At 41.4% G+C, this 22825-nt stretch overlaps 1 protein-coding gene across 1 annotated transcript in view; it reads left to right on the top strand.

The window, feature by feature from the left end:
- The window catches only part of Bms1 (BMS1 ribosome biogenesis factor), a 42511-nt gene extending 21273 nt beyond the window's left edge, over positions 1 to 21238 (top strand). Inside the window, exons 13-23 of the mRNA XM_036182178.1 lie at positions 5588 to 5669; positions 7208 to 7281; positions 7764 to 7940; positions 10722 to 10910; positions 10987 to 11167; positions 11336 to 11394; positions 12807 to 12929; positions 13991 to 14138; positions 14447 to 14622; positions 20168 to 20329; positions 20791 to 21238. Of these exons, the coding sequence (XP_036038071.1) occupies positions 5588 to 5669; positions 7208 to 7281; positions 7764 to 7940; positions 10722 to 10910; positions 10987 to 11167; positions 11336 to 11394; positions 12807 to 12929; positions 13991 to 14138; positions 14447 to 14622; positions 20168 to 20329; positions 20791 to 21015 (1596 nt within the window). The 3' untranslated portion in view covers positions 21016 to 21238. The remainder of the gene's footprint in view (positions 1 to 5587; positions 5670 to 7207; positions 7282 to 7763; positions 7941 to 10721; positions 10911 to 10986; positions 11168 to 11335; positions 11395 to 12806; positions 12930 to 13990; positions 14139 to 14446; positions 14623 to 20167; positions 20330 to 20790) is intronic.
- The last annotated feature ends 1587 nt before the right edge of the window (positions 21239 to 22825 follow it).

The raw sequence follows: 22825 nt of genomic DNA, 5'->3' as shown, positions 1-22825 counted from the left end.
CGGCTGGCGGTGTCTCCCCCCAACCTTCTACTTCCCAGAATTCTCTTCTCTCTTGTCCCGCCTACACTATCCTTCCTGCCTGGCCACTGGCCAATCAGAATTTTATTTACACAGAGCGATATCCACAGCATCTCTAGTTTCACTCTCTGTAGGACTTTTATCATGAAAGCGTGTTAGATTTGTCAGAGGCCTTTTCTGCATCTCTTGAGATGAACATGTGAGTTTTGTCTTTAAGTCCATTTCTATGATTTTACTTACTGACTTAGGAACCATACTGCATTTCTGAGATAAAGCCAACTTACTTGATCATGGTGGATGATCTTCCTACATGCTTTTATTTAGTTTACTGGTATTGAGGATTTTGAGATATTGGTCTGTAGTTTTATTGTCTTTGCTTGTTTTTCTTTGTTTGGTTTTTTGGTTTGGTTTTTTGAAACAGGGTTTCTCTGTGTAGCTCTGGCTATCCTAGATCTCGCTCTATAAACCAAGCTGGCCTTGAACTCACAGAGATCTCTGCCTGCCCTTGCCTCCTGAGTGCTGCAGTTAAAGGTGTGTACCACCACCACCGCCCGGCATTTGCCTTGTTTTGATACTGGAGTGATACTAGTATGAGTATCTTAGAATGAGTTTGGGAGTGATCCTTCTGTTTCTGTCTTTGAAGAACTTAAGATTGCTAAGTAATGGTTGGTTATTTTGGTTTTAAAGTATTCCCTTAACCTATTATGAACTTCTTCATTGTCTGTGGTAGCTGTTCACTGCCTGTCTCTAATTTTATTAATTTGGGTCTCCTTTTTCTTTCCTTTGGTTAGTTGGGCCAAGAATCTGTTGTCCTTGCTTTTCTCAGAGAACTAGCCTTAGAGTCATTGATTGTTTGTATTGGTTTTTGTTTGTTTGTGGTTTCCATTTTATTAATTTGATTTTTATTATTTCTTGCCTGCCATCTGCTTGGTTTGTTTTTGTGTTTTCAAATTCTTGAGTTGCATCCTTACGTCATTTATTTGTGCTCTTTCTAACCTAATGGGCACATAGGGATCCAGCTTCCCTCTTAGAACTGCTGTTAATGTGTCCCAGAGGTTTTGCTGTGTTGCTTTTTCATTTTCATTTATGTCTATGAATATTTTTGTTTCTTTCTTGATTTCTCTGACCTGCCGATCATTTAGTTATAAGTTGTTTAATCTCCATGATTTTAGAGTTTATACATTTACTGGAGTTTTGTTTGATATTGACTTTTGTTGTTGTTGTTGTTGTTTTTTGAGACACTGTTTCTCTGTGTAGTTTTGGTGCCTGTCCTGGATCTTGCTCTGTAGACCAGGCTGGCCTCTAAATCACAGAGATCTGCCTGGTTCTGCCTTCCAAGTGCTGGGATTAAAAGTGTGCACCACCGCCCCCCTGGCTGCTATAGACTTTTATTGCGTAATATTGGATAGGATACATGGGATTACTTCAGATTTTATGTATTTGTTAAGGTTTTTTTTTTTTGTGACCAAGCATGTGGTCTATTTTAGAAAAGCTTCCATGAGCTGCTGAGTAGAATGTATGTTGGCATTTGGGTGGAACATCTGTTAGATCTGTTTTTGATGTCATGTAATTCTGAGGTTTCTCTTATTTTTTGTCTATTAGAGAAAATGGTGTGTTGAAATCACCTACAGTTGTTGGGTTTCTGTTAATATGTGTCATTAGTGTGTTTTCTTTTTTTAATTTCTTTTAAGACTTAAAAAAATTATGTGTGTGTGTGTGTGTGTGTGTGTGTGTGTGTGTGTGTTTTGTCTGCTCATATGTCTGTGTGTACCTGATGCCCGTGGAGGTGAGTGGACATCAGATCCCATGGGACTGGAGTTACAGACAGTTGCAAGGCACAATATGGGTTTTGGGAATCACCTAAATCCTGTGGAAGAGTGCTCGTAACTGCAGCTGCTGAGCCAGATAGGGCGCAGCAGAGTTTGGTGCGTGTGATATTTTCCTGATTAATTGACCCTTGATTAGAATGAAGTGCTCTTCCTTGTCTCTTCTGGTTAGTTTTAGTTTGAATTCTATTTTGTCAGCTATTAGGATGGCCATGCTTGCTTGCTTCTTGATCCCATTTTCTTGGAATATTTTTTCCATCCTTTCACTTTAAGGTAGTATCTTTAAAGCTGAGTTTCTTGTAGATGATAGATGAATGGATTTTCTCTCTCTCTCTCTCTCTCTCTCTTTTAACTTTTTTATTTTATGTGCATTGATGTTTTGCCTGCATGTATGTCTGGGTGAGGGTGTCAGATCCCCTGGAACTAGAGGTAGAGACAGCTGTGAGCTGCCATGTGGGTGCTGAGAATTGAACCTGGGTCCTCTAGAGGAGTAGCCAGTGCTCTTAACTGCTGAGCCACCCCTCCAGTCCTCTGGGTTTTGTTTCTCAATCCATTCAGCCAGCCTGTCTTTTGGCTGGAGAGTTGAGGAAATGAAGGGTATTGTTGAACAGGTGTGTCCAGCTCGCAGTCTGTTTGCTGCTTTTTCCTGCTAATTTGTGTTCTTCCTGGTAATTGGCATTCATTAAAGGTTAGCTTCGTTTTCTTCCTAAGTCTCTTGGCTGTATTTGTTTTTCTCTTCAGTTCGGAGTATTGCTTCCAGGATTCTGTTGAGCATCTTGTTGTTGTTGTTGTTGTTGGAAATGAATTTTTTTAGGCTGTTTGGATCATAGAAAATTTTTTTCTTTTCACTTAACTTTAGTAGATAGTTAAGTACAGTACTGAGTACAGTGACCACGTGGTTGGTAGTTGTGATGTTAGAACTTAGAGTGCATTGCTCCAGAAGTGAGAAGTCATGTCTGGGAAATCAGGTATTGCTCTGAAGGATTTCCCTTTATATGTGACTTGTATTTTTCCTCTTGCAGCTTCTAGTGTTTTTTATTTGTTCTGTATCCTTAGTGTTTTGCTGTGGGGTGTTTCTTTTCCGGCCTTGTTTGGTATTCAGTGTGCATCCTGTATCTCTACGGGTGTGTCTTTCCTTAATTTCGGGGAAAGTGTGCTTCTGTGATCTTGTTGAAGATCTGGTCTATGCCATTGATCTGGGGTTCTTCTTCCTCAGTTATGCTAGTAATGAGAAGATTTGGTCTTTTGAGAGTGTCCCACATTTCCTGAATGTTCCTTTCCTGTGCTTTAGTATTTATTCCATAGTCTTTGCTTCAGTCCAGATGCTCTGCTCATCTTCCAGTCCTGGTGTCCTGTCTTGTTCTGCTGGCCAGGCTTTCCCTGCAGTTTTCTAATCAGGATGTTGACATTTTCTCATTGTATCCTCACTTCAGTTTGTTTCAAATTGTGAATTATCTTCATCATTTCATTCAGCCATGTATTTGTATTTTCTTGGACATCTCTCAGGTGTTTATCATTACCCTCGTGGAATTTAATGAAGTATTTGTTCATGCCTTCGTTAAATTCCTGTGAATTCTTTGATAAAGTTTATAATTGTGCTTTTAAATTGTGTGCTAGGGTTCACGTAGGTAGTTCTCAATAGAGAACACTTCCTGTAAGACTGCTGGGTTTTAATGGGAAACAGGCTGTCATGGTCATTCATGTTATTTTTTTGTTTTGGTGATTTGACCTGGGCATGTGGACTTCTTTTTTTGGCTGTATGTCTGAAAGTGAAAATCTGACCTTCCTTGGATTGGGCCAGTGCAGATGTATGACCTGAGGTAGGTTATATAAAATTAGTGAATGAGCTGTATAATTGGTCCAGGGAAAGATGGCTCCCAAACCCTGGTCTAGAGCTAGGCCTGTGAGTACAGAGATGACAACGGGCATATAGGGAAGGAAAGATGGCTCTTGAAGGAAGCAGGTTCAAAGGCCATGGGTCTGGAGCTAGATTTGTGGGGGTGGAGGTGGTAGCTGTTTTGGGAAGGAATGCAGGGGATGGAGAGGGAGGAGGTGACTTGGCCAGCAATGATATAAAGAGGGTTTGTGGACCTTGGTCTAGAAGTAGCCTTTGTGTTTGCAAATAGTGACAGGAGAGCAAGGGTGGTGGGTCTTACTTAGAGTTTCTTTTGCTGGGGTAAAACACCGTCATCAAAAGCAACTTGGGAAAGGATTGGTTTCCCCTTACAGTTCACACTCCGTCATCCAGACAGGTCAGGGCAAGAACTCAAAGCAGGAACATGTTAGCAGGAACTGATGTCCCTCATGGCTTGCTCAGCATTCTTAGAGTACCCAGGACCAGCAGCCCAGGGATGGCACTGCCTCAGTGAGTTGGGCTCTCCGTATCATTTTCAGTCCAGAAAATGCAGCACTGTCTTGCCCATGGGCTGATCCAGTGGGGGCATTTTCTCCACCGATGCTCCCACTCCAAATGATTTGTGTCAAGTTGACCCAGACCTAGTCTGCACAGATGGCAAAGGTGGTTCAGGGGAAGAGGGTTCAGGTCTAGAACTGGGCTTGTTCTTTGGTAGATGGCGGCTGGTTGGCAGAAGGGCGGGGAAGGGGAGGAAGTCATTTTCCCTTTAAATTTGGCTAGGGAACCTACTATGATATTCTTTGATAATTTCATATTCATACACACACACAATGTATTTTAATCATATCCATCCTGCACCGCTTCTCAATTTCATGTTCTTTATTTATCTATTTATATCTTTAATTACATTCCTTCTAGAGAATTAGCCCTTGGTTGAATTGAAGGAGTAAAATTAGAAAAGTCATGTAATTGCTCATCTCATTTATCTCAGTGTTATATACAAAACTGTATCAGAACAGTGTGTTAGTTACTGTTGATAAGATTAGAGAAAACAAGTTTTCTCCCATATATTCTCCATTCTTTTAAAAAACAGCTGTGCAGTTCTCATTCCTACGGCAATATTTGTGGGTTCGAGTTTATTTACATCTTCAAGAGTTTTTTGTATCTATCTTTTTTTAGCCACACTAGAAGGTGTGAAGCGTGTCATATCATGATACTGATTTACATTTCTCAGATAGCTGATGTTGTCAAGCATCATTTCAGATGATTGCTATCTCTTGTATACCTGTTCATACTGTTTGCCTTTTTTGTTTGTTTGTTTTTGTTTTGGAGCTCTGTGTAGTTTTGGAGCCTGTCCTGGAACTCGCTCTGTAGCCCAGGCTGGCCTTGAACTCAGAGATCTGACTGGCTCTGCCTCCTGAGTGCTGGGATTAAAGGCATGCGCCACCACCGCCCAGCTGCCTATTTTTAAAATTTAGGCATTTAGTTATAAGAGTTGTTTATTCTGAGAACATATCCCTTATCAGTTTATATATCCTGGGTATATGTCCCTTCTATATATTTGCAGATATTTTTCTGCTATTCTGTAAGAATTATCTCACACACTTATGTAGAATGAATGTATCCATAGAAGTGTGTATTTGCTTTCTTGTTAATATTTTTGAGACAGTCTCTGTGTATTCTAAGTTGGTTCACTGTGTGATCTAGATAGAGCTTGAATATTCTCCTGCTTCAACAATCCTGGTCCTAGGATTATAGGTATGTATTAGGATTACAGGGCCAGTTTGAAATGTCCTGAGAAATATTTAGAGGCAAATTGTTGTCTGTTACCATTTCTGAAAAATAGTTATTTTGTGTAAATCTACTAAGTGCTGGCTTTTCTGTGTAGGTTATGAACAGTATCAGAGATTGCTTTGTGACTGGGAAGTGGGAAGACGAGAAAGATGCAGCCAAGATCTTAGCAGAGGACGGTAAGTCAGGGCTGTGCATTTTTGTGTGTTTGAGTGTGCACATGCCTCTGGAAGCAAGGGACCTTAGCTGTTATTTCTCAGATGGTGTCCCTTCCTCAGACACTGCCTGCCCATTTATTTATTTATTTTTAGGCCTGGTCTCTTCTTTTCCTGAACTCACTAAGTATGGTAGGCTGGTTGCCCAGGAAGATCCAGGGATTGGCCTCTCTAACCAAGATTGCAAATCACTTGGCTTTTGTTTACATGAATTCTAGGGAGAGAGTTGAGGTCGTTTGAGCTAGCAAGTACAAGCACTTTACCAACAGCCATTTTCCTACCCTTCATATTTTCTTTAATGTCTTCCTGTCAGGTTGAAAATTGGTCAGTTGTAAATGCTTTGGGGAATTGACAAATGGTAGCCTGTTTTCTGCCCTTAGCTGACCTATTTGCTATTTGGGGACTTTAAAGGAAAGTGAGAAACCTCCTATAGTTACAAATAGGAATTGTGTGTGGGTTGTCCTCAGCATGTTTGTTTTAGTGAAACTAATAATAAAAAGTACATATCTATAGCAGAGAATTTTAGAAAGTACATATAATACTAAAATTCCACTCCACATAAAAGACTTGTTAACGTTTTGAGATTTTTCCTCCTACTCATTTAAAACTGTGTGTATAAAGTTCACTTGTTGTCTTAGGGTGTCCCCCTGCTGTGATGAGACCCCATGACCAAAAACAACTTGGGGGGGAAAGGGTTATTTCAGCTCACAGCTTGTAGTTCATCATCCAGGGACATCAGGGAGGAATGCAAGTCAGGAACCTGGAGGCAGGATCTGATGTCGAGTTTTGTATTTTGTCTATGTTACAGAGCACTGTTATGTAGAAAATTCAAGGACATCCTGGGCAACTGTAATACCTTGCCTCATAATGGAAAAGGCTTGGAATGCATCTCAGTAGTAGAGTGCTCATCTAACATGTACATAGGCCTTGATAAGTTCATTCCTGGTAACACACACACACACACAGTATGATTTTGAGATAACTCTTTGGTCACCTTTTGCAGTTCACAATTACCAAATTTTTTTCTGAAGGTCATTTTCTTTGTGTGCCCATAAGGAGGGACACTTAGCATCTGCTTTATTGCTTCATTCAGCATTGATTACTATAGATAAACGTTGGGCTAGGGTTTAGGTTTCATTTATCAACTTTTGTAAATGTATTTTTAGTTTTCCTTGCTCTTATCAGGCTGTATCTTTTCACTTACTCTTTGAAATGTTGTTTTGGAGTTGACCTTCAAGGCTGCACTTGTGCCTCTCATAGTGTTCATTACTTAGACGTGAAAGATAGTCATTAGCTAAATGAGGTTTCAAGTCTTGGGTCCATTTACTTTTCCTAAGCAAATAGTGAAATGTTTATTTTTAAGCCATATAAGTTTTTTTTTTTTTTTTTAGATTCCTGACACGTAGAGTGATGGGAATAATAGAGATGAAGTTTGGAATGCAGAACACAGGGTTGACTAGGCTGGGCAGTCACAGAACAGACATTTAAATGCTCTTTTTCAGAGGAGCTTTATGGTGACTTTGAAGACCTAGAAACGGGGGACGTGCACAAGGGAAACCCGGGCCCGGATACTCAGGTATGGCTTTGATGTGGCTCTGCAGGCTTGATCCAGTCACTATGTCCTGAGAGAGATCTGCTTTGGGACATCTGTCAGATGGATAGATAGCTTCTAAAGAGTGGCAACGGTTCATTTGTACAGTTCATGGATGCTACCTACTATCTCTCCCGCCCCTGCTGTAGTCATTTGTCAAGTTCATGCTTTTTATTTGTCTTTCTTTTGCTCTCATTTAATGATGAAATTTAAAAGCACCATAAAAAGATTCCTTATTCTTCCTGATATACTTTGAGCAGTGTCTGGAGCATCTAAGTGGGAGACACTTGTTTCATGCATGTTGCCACACCCAGCCAGATGAAGAGTGGAGCAGCACCAAAGTCTGTTTGTTCCTGATGATCATAACAAAGAATTCTTAAGCTCAAACACTGTATAAAAATCTGCTTTATTTATTTGAAGAACGTTCTCCATAAACTTCTCAATACCTTTTATTCTGGAAACTTAAGATTGAAGACTCAGAAGAAGACGTTAAGGAAGAAACTGACCCACCTGATGAGGAAAGTGTTAAGAAAAAGCGTCTGAGTAAGAAGAGAAAGTTGAAAGAGCTATTTGACGCAGAGTATGACGGAGGAGAAAGCACGTATTTTGATGATCTGAAGGGTGAGATGCAGAGGCAAGCACAGGTAAGAAAGCGGTCCTGGACTGCTGCTGAGGCAGCGCCACCTGCTGGCCTGCTCCCCGTTTTCCTTTGAGCCCCAGCTTGAAATGTATGGTGGGATTCTTCAGATTGCTTTTTCTTGTCACTGGGAGGCATCAGCACCACTTTTGTACCAGGCCCCACATGCTCGGGAAGCAGTCATGACTGAGTCATGGTCTCTGCTTCTGAGGAACGCATGCAGTTGAGGCAGGATAGAAGGACAGAAAAGTAAGGGAACGTAGAAGAGAAGGACTCATCCTGAGATCCAGTTTACATTTTGTACTGAGAGTCAAGAAACATCAACACAGTTGAAAAAAAAATCAAAACTACCTACAAAGATAACACCTCAAGAGTGTTAAAAATCCTCAAACAATGTTTATTTCAGGCCATAATGTTTGTGGCCTTGAGTTTAAATGTGTTAGCACTTCCCTCTGAATGCATTCTAAATCTAAACAGTGCATCACATGGAAACAACCTTAAAGTTTCATTTACACAGGAAAATTGTTTCCCTGTATGTGTGCATGTGAGTGAATGCATCTGTGTGCATGTACACAGCTGAGAGAACATCTGTCCTGCTCTGTCACTCTCTGCCATGCTCCTTTGAGACAGACCCTGCCAAAGGTCTGCTGGTAGCCCCCAGAGCCCTATCAATCCTCCATTTTCACCCTCCACAGAGCTGAGGTTGTAGACATGCACAGCCATGCCTTGTTGTTAGAGTTTTCCTGCCTGGACCAGTCAGGACAAATCTCTCTCACCCGCCAGTCCCACAGTTGCTCAGACCCAACCAAGTAAACACACAGAAACTTACATTGTTTACAAACTGTATGGCCGTGGCAGGCTTCTTGTTATCTGTTTCTTGTATCTTAAATTAACCCATTTCTGTTAGTCTATACTTTGCCACATGGCTTGTGGCTTACCAGTGTCTTTACATGTTGCTTCTCATGGCGGCGGCTGGCGGTGTCTCCCCAGCCTTCTACTTCCCAGAATTCTCTTCTCTCTTGTCCCGCCTTATACTTCCTGCCTGGCCACTAGCCAAACAGAACTTTATTTACACAGAGTGATATCCACAGCAATGCCTGACTTTTTAATGTGTGTTTTTATGGGCACAGTAAACACTTTTTTTGTTGTTGTTGTTTGGGGTTTTTTTGTTTTTTGTTTTTTCGAGACAGGGTTTCTCTGTGTAGCTTTGCACCTTTCCTGGATCTTGCTCTGTAGACCAGGCTAGCTTCGAACTCACAAAGATCTGCCTGCCTCTGCCTCCCGAGTGCTGGGATTAAAGGCATGTGCTACCGCTGTCTGGCTCAGCAAGCACTCTTACTCACTGAAGAAGGTGCTGTAAGATAAGCAGGTAAACCAGCGTGTATAGAGTCTCACTTAAATAGACTTTAGTTTCTCAGCCGATACCTTGTAAGTTACATACTTTGAAAACCTGTACCTTGCATAGATGCAGGAAGTTACCTACCATTGTAAGGACAGCTAAGTAGGACTCACTCTCAAGACGTCCACACCCTGACCTGTAGCTGCACACTGCCGTCTCTCTTATTAGCTAAATCACTCTAACTTAACCTCTCTCTAGTCGCCCTGAAGTTCTAATGGGCCTGGCTTACCTAAGTGGAGGTCCCTGAGAAGGAAAGGCTCCTTCAAGCCATAAGGTAGTTGGGGAAGTTAGCACAGAGCGAGAACAGGAGTGTGTGAGATTGGAGATGAGGCGAAGGGCTAAGAGTGGCCAAGAGATACATTTCCAAGGGCTGGTGTGCCAGAAGCCGGCAGTCTACACATGCTGTAGAAGCTCTTCCCGGGGAGAAGCCACCACTGGGTACGCATGGAAGGTCTGTGGTGACTGACAACCGGGTACGGCCTGGAAGGTCTGTGGTGACTGACAAGCTCTTTCATGCAGTGCTAGGTGAAAGCGGTTATGAGACCAGCTCTGGAGACTGACTCTTAGGAAACGTGGAGTTTTGTTCAAAGTAAAGCAGAGAAATAGAAAAGTAGTTGGTAAAGAAAGAGGACTCACAAGGTTTTGAAAAGATGAGAAAAATAATAGAAGGAAGATCTTTTGGGGGCCAGAAGTTTGGCATTGAATAGAGGTGTGGTTAAATAATCTGTAGATTGCCTCTGTGCTGCCCAGCATCCCAGCCACCTGCCACATACAAGTGCAGTTGAAGAACTGTATTTAATGTTACTTAATCTTAATTTATGGCCTAGCATGGTGGTGTGCAACTGTAATTCATGTATTCAGAAGACTGAGGCAGGAGGATTGAAAACTCAAGGCTAGCCTGGACTACATAGATCTTGTTTCCAAAAAACGTTTTTACCAAGTAGTTGCTTGTCCTTAGCGCACACTGCAGAGCGACAGTGAAAGGTGGTGTGGGTACAGACACCAGAACACAGCTGACTGGAAGCAGGGCTAGCCGTCAGCTGAGCGTGAGGACAAGGGAGGGGAGACTGGTTGTTCTTCGACCAGTGATGAGCAGAGCTACATAAAGTGATTGACAGGGAGTTGGAGTATAGCCCAGGCACCTTCGCTAAGCAACATCCTTTTGGACTTCGTGGCTGTGACTTGGAGCAACAGAAAACACTGTTGGTACATGTCTTGAAATACAGAGGTGAAGAGGACTTGTAATAAAAAGAGGAACTTTTTATTACAATAAAACCTAAATTGTTGTGTCCATGGTTCCTTTGTATGTTCTAAAATTTAATCTTAATGTTGATTAAGAATACTGTGGGTTTATTGTGCTTCTGTTTTGTCCCCTTATCTCATCTGTAGCTTAACCATGCTGAATTTGAAGATCAAGAAGATGAAACCAGAGTTCAGTACGAGGGTTTTCGACCCGGAATGTATGTCCGAATTGAGATTGAAAACATCCCTTGTGAATTCGTGCAGAACTTTGACCCCCACTACCCAATTATTCTGGGTGGTTTGGGCAATAGTGAGGGCACTGTGGGATATGTGCAGGTAGGTACCCTTTGCTGCGTGCTTGGAGATAGGTTCTTTGCATGTGCAGTGTTTTATTGACTGTTTATGTCTCCAGATGCGCCTCAAGAAACATCGTTGGTATAAGAAAATCCTCAAGTCTCGAGACCCAATTATTTTTTCTGTAGGATGGAGGAGGTTTCAGACAATCCCACTGTACTATATTGAAGACCACAATGGCAGACAGAGGCTTCTAAAGTACACCCCGCAGCACATGCATTGTGGAGCAACTTTTTGGGGTAAATTGTGATTATAATAATTATAAGATCAGTTTATACCATTTAGGCTTATGTCATAATAGTTCTTTTACTGTTATGAAACCCCAACTTGAAAGATTTGTTTCTTTGAGAAAAGGGGTTGGAGTAAAATATGTGGTTTGCTATTTTTTCTTTTCTGTTTTCTTTAAGGTCCTATCACCCCACAAGGAACTGGATTTTTGGCAATACAGTCTGTCAGTGGTGTGATGGTAAATATCAGAGATGCGTTCTTTATCGATTTTTCAAGTGAACTAGAAACTGAACTGAATTCATGAAGCTGAATTGAAAATCAGCTACCTTTAATATGTAGTACTCTCCTTGCTTTATTGGTGAAATTATTAAGGCCACTCCACGTAGTTAAAAGGGAGGTTTATTTTGTGGGGTAACTTACAAATGAAGGGGTAGGTAGATTGTAGGGTCTGGCGAAGGTATGACGCAGTCAGGCGGTGTTCTGTGGAGAACTCTGCTCGGTCTACCTACCTCCAGCGTCCAGGGTCCCAGAACCAAGAGAGAGACCTCCTCTGGATCCTGGGTCTTCAACTTCCTCCCTCAGCCCCACCTTGTGGGCGTGACCATTACCGAAGCCTCAATGGGGGTTGGAACTTCCAGGCCAATGCTGGAATGGCTACCCACTACATTGCTTTGTGTTTTCCTGCAGCCTTTGCCCTCCTTCCCTCCCTCTCTCCCTCCCTCCCTCCCTTCCTCCCTCTCTTCCTTCCTTTCCTGTTCTTTCTAACAAGGTCTTGATGTATGACCCAGGCTGGCCTAGAACTCACAATCTTCCTGCCTCAGCCATCTGAATGTCAGAATTCCTGGTGTGAATTGCCCTGCCTGGCTTTCCTAAGTAGAGTGTGGGAGTCTTTTTTTTTTTTTTTCCGTTTTTTTTGAGACAGGTTTTCTCTCAAACCTGCCCTGGATCTCACTCTGTAGATCAGGCTGGCCTCGAACTCACATAGATTCGCCTGCCTCTGCTTGAGTGCTGGGATTAAAGGCGTGTGCCACCGCCCAGCTTGAGTGTGGGAGTCATAAGAGAGGGAGAATTATAATGACAATGATGGCATTGTATATTTTTATGCCTTGTTTGGACTTATTTAAAAAGTATTTAAGCAGTGTTCACTGGATACTAATTATTACAGTACATTTTGTGGACAAAGTATGTTCACAGTAGTCTTTGACTGGACAGAGCAAGCCTCATTTATTGGTTCTACATAACATATGAGAGAAGGGAAGTAGCCCACCTAGAGGTCCAAAATCTCATTTTTAAATGTTGCAACTGAATTTGCCTTTTCCTTTGGTTCTGAATTGATCGTTGTGAAATTGTTACCATGAAATCACTCTCAGGAGAATGATGAAGTCAGCTGTCGTGGCTTAACATACTTAAAATCTCCCAGGAGGCAGCCTTCTAAGGCATCCTCTGCCACATAGCTGGTGAGCCTAGGCTACATTAAACCATTTCTCAAGCAAACAAAATTATAAGTAAGTACCTAGTAAGGAAATAAAAGAAATTCTGTCTTTCGTAGCTAACTGTTTAAGTGAATGGAATTTTGGCATTATATCACAGAGAATTGTAATTTTTCTTTTCCTATTACTCTTATTTTCAATTTTTTGTGGTTCTTTTTAGCCTGAATTTCGGATTGCTGCCACTGGAGTTGTCCTTGACCTGGATAAATCCATAAAAATTGTGAAGAAATTAAAACTAACTGGTTTTCCTTATAAAATATTCAAGAATACTTCATTTATTAAGGTCTGTATATTCATGTTACAAATTATTGTTAAAGGAAGAGTAGAATACTCTTTATTTACCTGAAATATTTAGCACTAGCAGTATTTCCAATATGGACTTTCTTCTCAGTTTTTGAAATAGTTTTATGTTTGTAGTGGGCTATCTTTGGGATAGAAACTTAGATCTGTGTGTCATATACACATTACCCACAAACATGAAGGTCGTGTTAACAGTGTTCAAAGTAGGCCTTTGTTTTGACTGGGAATCATCAAATGAGGTTAAATAGCAGATTTTCCTGTATTTCAAAAGTACAAGTTTAGAGTTTTTAGAAAAGTATTTGAAATCTTGACCTTCGATATTTTTGTTTTATTTATATTGATTTGTACTGTACTTAAAGTCAGAGATATTTAGTATCTACAGCTGTGACTTTTACACAGTCTGTTCCAGAGACAACACAGACTCATCCACTGGGTTGTATTACTTTAAAGATGTGTCAGTAAGGGGAAAAAATCCTAAATTTGTCGGATTGTTGAATAGAAAGTTTGTCTAGCAGTTTGCAACAAATGGCAAGATTTCAGCAGACTATACATTATTTACAGATGGTAGTTTGAAAGTTTCATTCAGGAAGGAGTCTCTACTAAAGACTCAGAGTAAAGATCCTAAGGACAGGAGGTGGAGCTCAGTAATAGAGTATTTGTGTAAGGAGGGAGGTATTACTCAGTGATGAGTGCTTATATACAAAGGAGGAAGGTAGTACTCAGTGATGAGTGCTTATATACAAAGGAGGAAGGTAGTACTCCGTGATAGAGTGCTTGTATAAGGAGGGTGGTAGTACTCCATGATAGAGTGTAAGGCCTAGAGTTTGGTTCTCAGCACTGCAAAAAAGAGGAGGCCAAGGCAGTCCAGGCCAGTTCACACCCATTGATACTCCTTTCTTCTTGTAAAGAGGTTATTTCAGTGAACGTAAAGTTGAGTAGTATACTTTTGATGATAGTATTTCACTTTTAGTGAATTGCTTTTTGTTTTTTAACCAATGCTGTAAGTGATAATGTATGTGAGTGTTTTTATTTTGTTGTCTGTAGGGAATGTTTAATTCTGCCTTGGAAGTAGCCAAATTTGAAGGTGCCGTCATTCGAACTGTCAGTGGCATAAGGGGACAGATCAAGAAAGCACTCCGGGCTCCAGAAGGAGCATTCAGGGCCAGCTTTGAGGACAAGTTGCTAATGAGTGGTAAGACTCCTTTGTGTTGTGTTGATACTGTGTTATCATTTGCTACTGATTCTCACTGGTGTTGATTGAAGGAGTTGGCGGGTCAGCTCCAGCCCTGTCCAGTTGAGTATCCTGTACTCAGCTGATTCACACTGTACCTGCTGGGCTCACACCCGGAGCTCTGCAATAGTTAGCAGTAATTTAATTGGTTAAGTTCTCTTTCCAATACTGTTCAACCAAGTAGAGATGTTGGGATGACTTGGGGTGTGCACATGTCTGTATATTGTTTGAAATGGATACAGACCTTCTTTCAAAACCTCTTCTTCTAGATATTGTTTTCATGCGAACTTGGTATCCTGTCTCCATCCCGGCCTTCTATAACCCTGTAACATCTTTGTTGAAACCAGTGGGTGAGAAAGACACCTGGTCAGGAATGCGGACAACACATCAGCTGAGGCTTGCCCATGGCATCAAACTAAAGCCAAACAAGGACTCGTTGTACAAGGTACAGGCCTCATGTGTCTGTGTTTCTAGACAGCATCACACAGCTGCTTTATTTGCAATATTTTTAGTTTTTGTGGCGCTAGAGATCAAACCTAGTGCTTTGTATATGTTAAGCAAGTGTTCTACCTCTGGGCTAGTCCACCAACCCTATAGTGTCTTATTTATGTGACTTGTATTTTCTTTTTTTCCCAAGATTTATTTATTTATTATCATGTATACACTGTTCTGCCTGCATGTGTCCTTGCAGGAGGCCAGAAGAGGGCACCGGATCTCATTATAGATGTTTGTGAGCCACCATGTAGTTGCTGGGAATTGAACTCATGGCCTCTGGAAGAGCAGTCAATGCTCTTAACCACTGAGCCATCTCTCCAGCCCTAAGATTTATGTATTTATTATGTATAGTGTTCTGCTTGCATGGATGCGTGCATGCCAGAAGAGGGCACACGATCTCATTACAGATGGTTGTGAACCACCATGTGGGTGCTGGGGATTGAACTCAGGACCTCTGGAAGAGCAGCCAGTGTTCTTAACCTCTGAGCCATCTCTCCAGTCCGTGACTTGTATTTTCAAGTGTAAAGTCTGGTGCTAAATTTGATCTCAATAGTTGTATATTTGCTGTTTTGGAGATGGAACAGAAAAATGATTATAGTGGTTTTCTCCAAATTGGAAATGAGATTAAAACGCTTTGTAAAATCATAATGTTATATTTGAGGATTACTAATGACATTGTAATACATATGGATTTGGTAAGATGGTTGGTTACATACTGTGGGTGAAGCAGCCGAGCATTTCTGCCATTTCACCCCCTCACTCAAAAGTCTACTTGACAAGAGTCCCAAACACAAAACATTTGTGTAAGCTATGGTTCTTGTGTGTATCCTATCTCTTCTGGGTATTGTCACACTCATCCTGCATTTCTGCCGTTTTTATATCTTTGGAGAAATGCTTGCTGGGGGCTTTGCCCATTGCTTTAGACAGGTTGTTTTGGAGGAGCTTACTGGAATTGGACCCAGGTTTCACGCATTGACGCTCTCATTGTTAGACTGAGCTGGTTCCTGGCTCTGCTTATTTGTTGCAGTGTGATTTGCTTGGGAGGCCCTTTTAAGCTCTGTTTCCTAAGCCCTGTGAGGTGGGCAGCTCACCAATACTCCTTTCCTGTTTAGCATTTACCTTTGCATTTTGTTGATTGTTCTGTGGGCAGTGCCAAAGCTTTTCACTTTAATGTCATTTCCCTTGGGGTTTGGGGGGTTTTTGGTGTGATATCCAAAAAAAAATCTAGGCACTTTTCTCCTGGAAAACATTTAGGGTCTAACATTGAGCCATTTTGAGTTGATTTAGCTGTATGATTAAGTGTTACTTTCGTACTTTTAATGAGACAGTTTTCACATGTTGATGGACAAGATTATCCTGTATCCTCTTGCTTGCCCTTGCATATAGTTAGCTGACCATGTGGGTCTGGAGTCATTTCTTGCTCTCCTTCCATACTAATGGTCTATGTTGCAATTTTCATTATTATAGCCTAGTAATACAAGTTTCTAAAGACTATTTTATTTATTCTTTGGCCATGCATTTATATTATATAAATTATATAATATATAATCATGTATGTGAGTATATACTGTGGTTAGAATTTTCTTTGGGCTGCTCCCAGCTCCCAATAAAGACACAGAGACTTATTAACTGAATGCTTGGCCTTATCTTATGCTTGTCCCACTAACTCTTATAACTTAATTTAACCTGTTTCCATTCATCTACATTTTGCCTCAGGGCTTTTTACCTTTCTTTCATTCTTTGTGACCTACTTTCCTGCTTCCTCTGTGTCTGGCTGGCTGGTCCCTAGTGTCTCCTTGGTGTCTCTTTCTTCCCTGAGCCTAAATCTCTCCTACTTACTCTCCCTGTGCGGAAGTCCTGCCTGTACCTCCTCCCTCACTATTGGCCATTCAGCTTTTTATTAGACCAGTAGTGTGCCTAGACTAATAGGCAGCAAAGTAAAACAGCAACACATCTTTACCTAATTAAATAAATGCAACACATCTTTTTATTTTTATATTTAAACAAATATTCAACAATAGGCATATACATATAAGTGTGTATCTTGATCATATCCACCCCCAGATATCTCTGGACCTCCCAAGTCCTACCTTACACCTTTATGTTCTCTTCTTTATTTTTAAAGAATAATCTACTGAATCCACGTGGGTCTAGGCAGTAGGCAGTCCGTCCCCTACCATTGCCTGTACCCCCAGAAGAATTACTTCTCCATTAGCCATCAAACACCAGTAGCTCCTCAACCTCACACCCCCAAACCCATCCCCAGTGCTGGAATGTTGACTGGCTTGCTTCTGTGCAGGTCTGTGCAGGTCTGTGCAGATGAGCCACTGTAGGCTCATGAGTACAGTCTGTCGTGTCCAGAAGGTAGCATTTCGCAGTGTTCCTTCCTAAATCAAGAAATGGGATACCTTGTTCTACTTTTTTTTTTTTTTTTTTTTTTGCCTTGGGCCATTTGATTTTTGTTATTGTTTTGTTTTTTATATTTACATACACATTTTAGAATTGTTTTTATATTTCTATGGAATTTTGATAGGGTTTGAATCAAATCTATAAATTGTCAGAGAAAACAGGTTAAGTGAAAAACTGTTACAAGAGGGGCTGGAGAGATGGTGATCCTGGATTGTATAAGAATGGAAAAAGCCTGCTGAACACTGTACTGTGTTCCATTGTTCTCTGCTTTTGACTGGGTAGTGGCTCTTTGAAGTTCCTATCACCTGACCATCCCACAATAATTGTGAGCCAAATAAACATTTTTCTGTGAGTGGCTTTTTAACCAGTCACATTAATTGATTTGTATCAGTTTGATTTTCCTTGTATCATAGGGATAAATCCTACATGTAATCACTTTTTAGTTCTGGATTCCATTTCTTCTGATACTTTTGAAAATTCACATCAGTGTCTGTCATAGATGATGTCCTATGGTTTCCTTTCTTGGTGTTGTGAAGAGATGTGCAGTAAACATGAACACAAGTACCTCTGTAGTTTGATGTAGATCTCCGAGTGTTTGTCCAAGAGGGGTATAGTTGGGTCATATATATAGAAGACCTATCATTTAACTTTTTGAGGAAATTTCACACTGATTTCCATAATGGCTGAACAGTTTACACTCTGTCACCAGTAAATGAATCTTCCTCTTTCTGCACACACTTTGTATCATTTGTTGTCATTGGTCATCTTGATGATAGCATTCCGAGTGGGATGATAGAGAATCTCAGAGTGGTTTTAATTTGCATTTCCCTGGTGGCTAAGGATGTTGAACAGTTTTAAAAATAATTTATTAGCCATTGTATTTCTTCCTTGGGGAAATCTGTATTCAGCGTCTTTTCATTGGGTAGAGCTGTTTGCTTTTTTTGTTTATAGTGTTTTTGGAGTTCTTTGTTCTGTTAGTCACCTGCTAGATGTATAGATGGCCAAGATTCCCTTGCATTCCGTAGCCCATTTTCTCACATGGTTGGCAGGGTTCTTTGAATTTCACAAGGCCCTATTTGTCAGTCACCGGTCTCGTTTCCCGAGTGACTTACCTGTGCCAGTGTGTTGTTTCCCTATAGCTGCTTCAGAGTTTCAGGTCTTAGGCTAAGAGCTTTGCCCATCTCTATTGTCTGTAGCATGTGCGTATATTTAGGTACATACATGTGGGGAACATATGTGTGCTTACAGTTATGTCATCACAGTCAGTTGGACTTTTATCATTCATATCTTTGTCTCTTATAAGAGGTTTTTTCCTTAAAAATGATTTTATTATTTTTATGTGTATGGTCTTTTGCCTATGTGTGCTATGTGTACACCTGGTGCCTGCAGAGTCCAGAAGAGGGCATTGGATTTCCTGGAACTGGAGTTATGGATGTCTGTAGTGTTGGGAACTGAACCTAGCTCTTTTGGAAAAGCAGCAAGTGCTCTTATCTGATGAACCATCTCTCCAGCCCCTCTTGTAACAGTTTTTGACTTAACCTGTTTTCTCTGACATAAGCAGATAACCGATAATTCAGGTGCTGTAGCCAGTTGTTAGTGATGTGGTAACTAATGTAATTAAAAGGGCTCATGCATTGGCACAGGATGTATTAACGGCTTCTATAAATCAGGTCTTTTGAGTAGAATCCTATAAGAAATGCTATTCTAGTTAATATGAAGCTGCCAATAATTAGGGAAGATGATGTTAATGGATGAGTTTTTATTGTTTCCTATTTTTCCATTATCTTGACGTTTAGACTGGATGATAGATCCAGAGCATATAAAGAGTATGAGTTTTGTTAGTTTTGTGTTACTAATGGCATTGGATATCTTCTGAACCTTCACTTTTAACTTAGGTGTACTTAACACCAAACTGTGTTTCTGCTGGGCAGCATGTAACAGGACTGTCTTTTTAAAAATTCATCTAGCTACTCTGTGTATATTAGGGAAAGATTTATTTCTGCTATTTTGTTAATTGCTCTTTAATCATACCCCCCTTTTTTTAAATCCATGTTTCTTTCTTTTTCTGGGCATCTGGACCGTTCTAAAGTCAGACAGGTATAACATGGGCTACAGGTTGCACATGTGCCCGGTTTCAGTGTAGAGTCCCCAATGTGTTCTGAAGTTATTAGTAAGGTCCATTATTTACTTAACTCGTTGCTATGACCACATACTTGGTTAGAAACAGCTTAGGGAGGGAGGGTTGGGTTTGCTCACATTTTAAGAAGAGATGGTCCATCATGCTAAGGAAGGCATGATGGCAAGACCAAGAAGAGGCTTGTCACATTGCATCCACAGGTAGGAAGCAGAGTGTATAGAACGTGGGTCCGGGCCATAGACCCTCAAGACCTGTCTCTAGGGACCCACCTTCCAGTGAGGCTCTACCTCCTTTTTGGAGAAGGTTTATCTGAGTTCTTTAAATCTGGAAGTTTGAGTTCTTTAACCAAGATAATGGGTGATGTCTTTAGAGAAATGGAAGCCCAGTAGAGATGCTCTCTGCACACTTGCTTTTCTCCATTGGCTTGGCTCCTGCAGAACTCTGTTTTATAGTTATCACTGGAGTGGTTAAATATCGAAGGCAAACTATTCAATTTGAACACAGAATTATGTGCTGATTAATTCTTATTCTGCCATCGGTCAGTCAGAATCAGAGTTAAACTGACTGCTGGGGAAGAGAGGTTGACAGTCACAGTGAGAAGCTAGACTGTCCTTGTTATGCTGGAAGAGAACCGCCCTAGAGTCTCAAAGATAAAACCCAAGTTCTCTCCTGAGCTACCTTGAATCTCTTCTCTGTTCTGTTGGGCCCAGTTGAATTTTCAGAAGAATGTAAATGTCATGTGTGCCTCTGTTTTGTCTAGCTGTGTAGATGCCCATTGAGGCTGTCCACATCGGATGGGTGATTGAATCCTGATTTCTGGTAGTCAGCAGATGCTGGTGTGACTGAGTTTGTAGAAAAGTCAATCCACGAGAAGATCTTACATAATGGTTTTAAGTACATGTAAGTTATACTTTTAAACATAGTCTCTGTTTTATTTTTTCCTTTTCAGCCAATCCTGAGACAAAAGAAACATTTTAACTCACTGCACATTCCAAAAGCCTTGCAGAAAGCTCTGCCATTTAAGAACAAGCCCAAGATCCAAGCAAAGGCAGGCAGAGTGCCAAAAGACAGGCAGAGACCGGCTGTCATACGTGAACCTCATGAGAGGAAGGTACTGTCCGAGAGTGACTATTTCTCATTGCATTTAGATACAGAAACAGGGCTTCCAGCAGCACACTTGTCATGTCTGCTGCATTCTGAGCTCACCAGGAGCACAGGGGCCACACTGATGCAGGGCCCTTGACCTGGAAGTTGGAGGAAGAACCAGAGGCGACTTGACACCCTTGGTTACTCATAGTCCACCTATATTTGGATAGGGAGTAAGGGACCCCTATCTGGTGAACCACTCAGCTAGTTGTATTTGGTTCCATATAGTGATAAATGTGGGTCTTTATCATAAAGGTAAACTGCATACATACCTACATCCCCATGCAAGTTGTGATGAATTTTCACTCAATTTTCACTTGGGATTGAATCTCATTTGATAGCAGCAGTCAGTGTGGTGAGGTCCTGATTACATAGGTGACAGGCAGGCTCCCCCTGGCTTGTGCTCACCCCTTCTTGTCTTGTCAGGTCCTGGCTCTGCTTGATGCTCTGAGCACAATACACAGACAGAAAATGAAAAAGGCCAAAGAGCAGAGACACCTGCACAACAAGGAGCATGTGAAGATGAAGCAGAAGGAGGAAGAGGAGAAGCTGAGGCGGCAGAAGGACCTGAGGAAGAAGCTCTTCCGGATCCAGGGTCAGAAGCAGAAACGAAGTCAGAAGTCTAGTCTGAGAGGAGCCGAGGAGAGCTGAAGTGTCTCCAGAATGGGGGGCTGTCCTCTAGAGCTGCAGCCATGGTGCTTCGGTGCTTATGACAAGTCAGGGTGGGAGCTTGAGAAGACTGTGGAACCTGCTGGAGGGATGTGTGCTGTGAGACAGGTCACGGCAGGGTCACCTAGGCCTGAATGAGCTCATTGCTTCTTCCTGTCTCGGTTTATTTTGTGCTATAAAAAGTATTAAACTATTTTCCCATTAATTTTGGCCTAGTGATTTGTTTGGGGGTGAATACATGATGGTTTGCTTATAAATAACTGCTTACTCTACTATGTTCATGAGATTCCTAGGGAGAAAAAAATACTAACTCAAGCTTTTAGATTTTGTGTGAAGGGTGCATTGTTTTAGCAATCTTTTCTTGATTTTTTTTTTTTAATCTCTTTTATCGCTGTTCCTAGTGGGTATTTCATGTCTTATTTTATGGGTTAACACGATAGCTAGGTAAAGTAAGTACTTTTTGTTTTTGGTGTTTTTGAGACAGGGTCTCTCTATGTAGCTCTGGTTGTCTTGGAACTTACTATGTAGACCAAGCCATCCTTGAGCTCACAGAGATCTACCACCTGCTTCTGCATCTTGAGAGCTGGGGCTAAAGGTAGGTACCACCATGCTTGGCCTAAAGTAAATCCTTTTAAAAAGCTTTAAGCCAGTGAATTGTGGTCCTGGCTTAGATGATCCTCATGCATTATACTTAACTATATTTGTTTTGTTTTTAATAAATTTATTTATTTATTTTACATCCCTGCTACAGTTTCCCCTCCCTCCTCTCCTCCCAGTCCCTCCCCCCATTTCCCCTCTGTTCCTACCCCCTAATCAATCCACTTCTCCTCTGTTTTTGTTTAGGAAAGGGAAGGCCTCCCTGAATATCAACAAAACATGGCATATCAAGTTGCAGTAAGACTAAGCACCTCCCCTCTTATTAACACTGGGCAAGACAAGCCAGTATGAGGAGTAGGGTCCCCAAAGCCAGCAAGAGTCAGACACATTGTTAGAACACCCACAAGAAGACCAAACTACACAATTGTAACACATATGCAGAGTGTCTAGGTCAGTCCCAGGCAGGCTCTCTGATTGTCGGTTCAGTCTCTGTGAGCTCCTATGAGCCCAGGTTAGTTGATCTGTGAGTTTTCTCATGGTGTCTTTGACCCCTCTGGCTCCTACACTCCTTTCTCCTCTTCTGCAGGATTCCCAGAACTCTGTCTATGTTTGGTTGTAGGTCTGTATCTTTTTCCATCAGTTGCTGAATGACTGATGACAATTGGGCTAGGCACCAGTCTGGTCACAGGAGAAGGCCAGTTCAGGATATGTATCCGCTATTGCTAGGAGTCTAAGCTGGTGTCATTCTTGTAGATTCCTGGGAGATTACCTTGTGCCAGGTTTTTACCTGACCCCAAAATGCTACTCCCTTTCTAGGAGTCCCTTTCAGTACTCTCCCCCTAAATAATCTCCTACCCCCACCTCCCTACCCCCCACCCCCACCCCCACCCTATTTCCCCTTCCCAGGGAGATCTGGGTATTCCCCCATGAACCCTCCTCTTTGTTACCTGGTCTTTCTGGGCCTGTGAATTGTAGCATAGTTATCCTTTAGTTTACAACTAATATCCACTTACGAGTGAGTACATACCATATTTGTCTTTCTGGGTCAGGGTTACCTCACTCAGGATGATTTTTTTGTAGTTCCATCCATTTGCCTTTAAATTTCCTGTCAGCTGAGTTGTGTAAATGTATCACATTTTTTTATCCATTCCTTGGTTGAGGGACTTCTAGGTTGTTTGCAGGTTCTGGCTCTTAC

The sequence above is a fragment of the Onychomys torridus genome, chromosome 3 (genome assembly GCF_903995425.1).
Source record: "Onychomys torridus chromosome 3, mOncTor1.1, whole genome shotgun sequence".
Classification (NCBI taxonomy): domain Eukaryota; kingdom Metazoa; phylum Chordata; class Mammalia; order Rodentia; family Cricetidae; genus Onychomys; species Onychomys torridus.
Note: the sequence above shows the minus strand (reverse complement) of the source record. Positions and strands in the feature narration are given on the sequence as shown.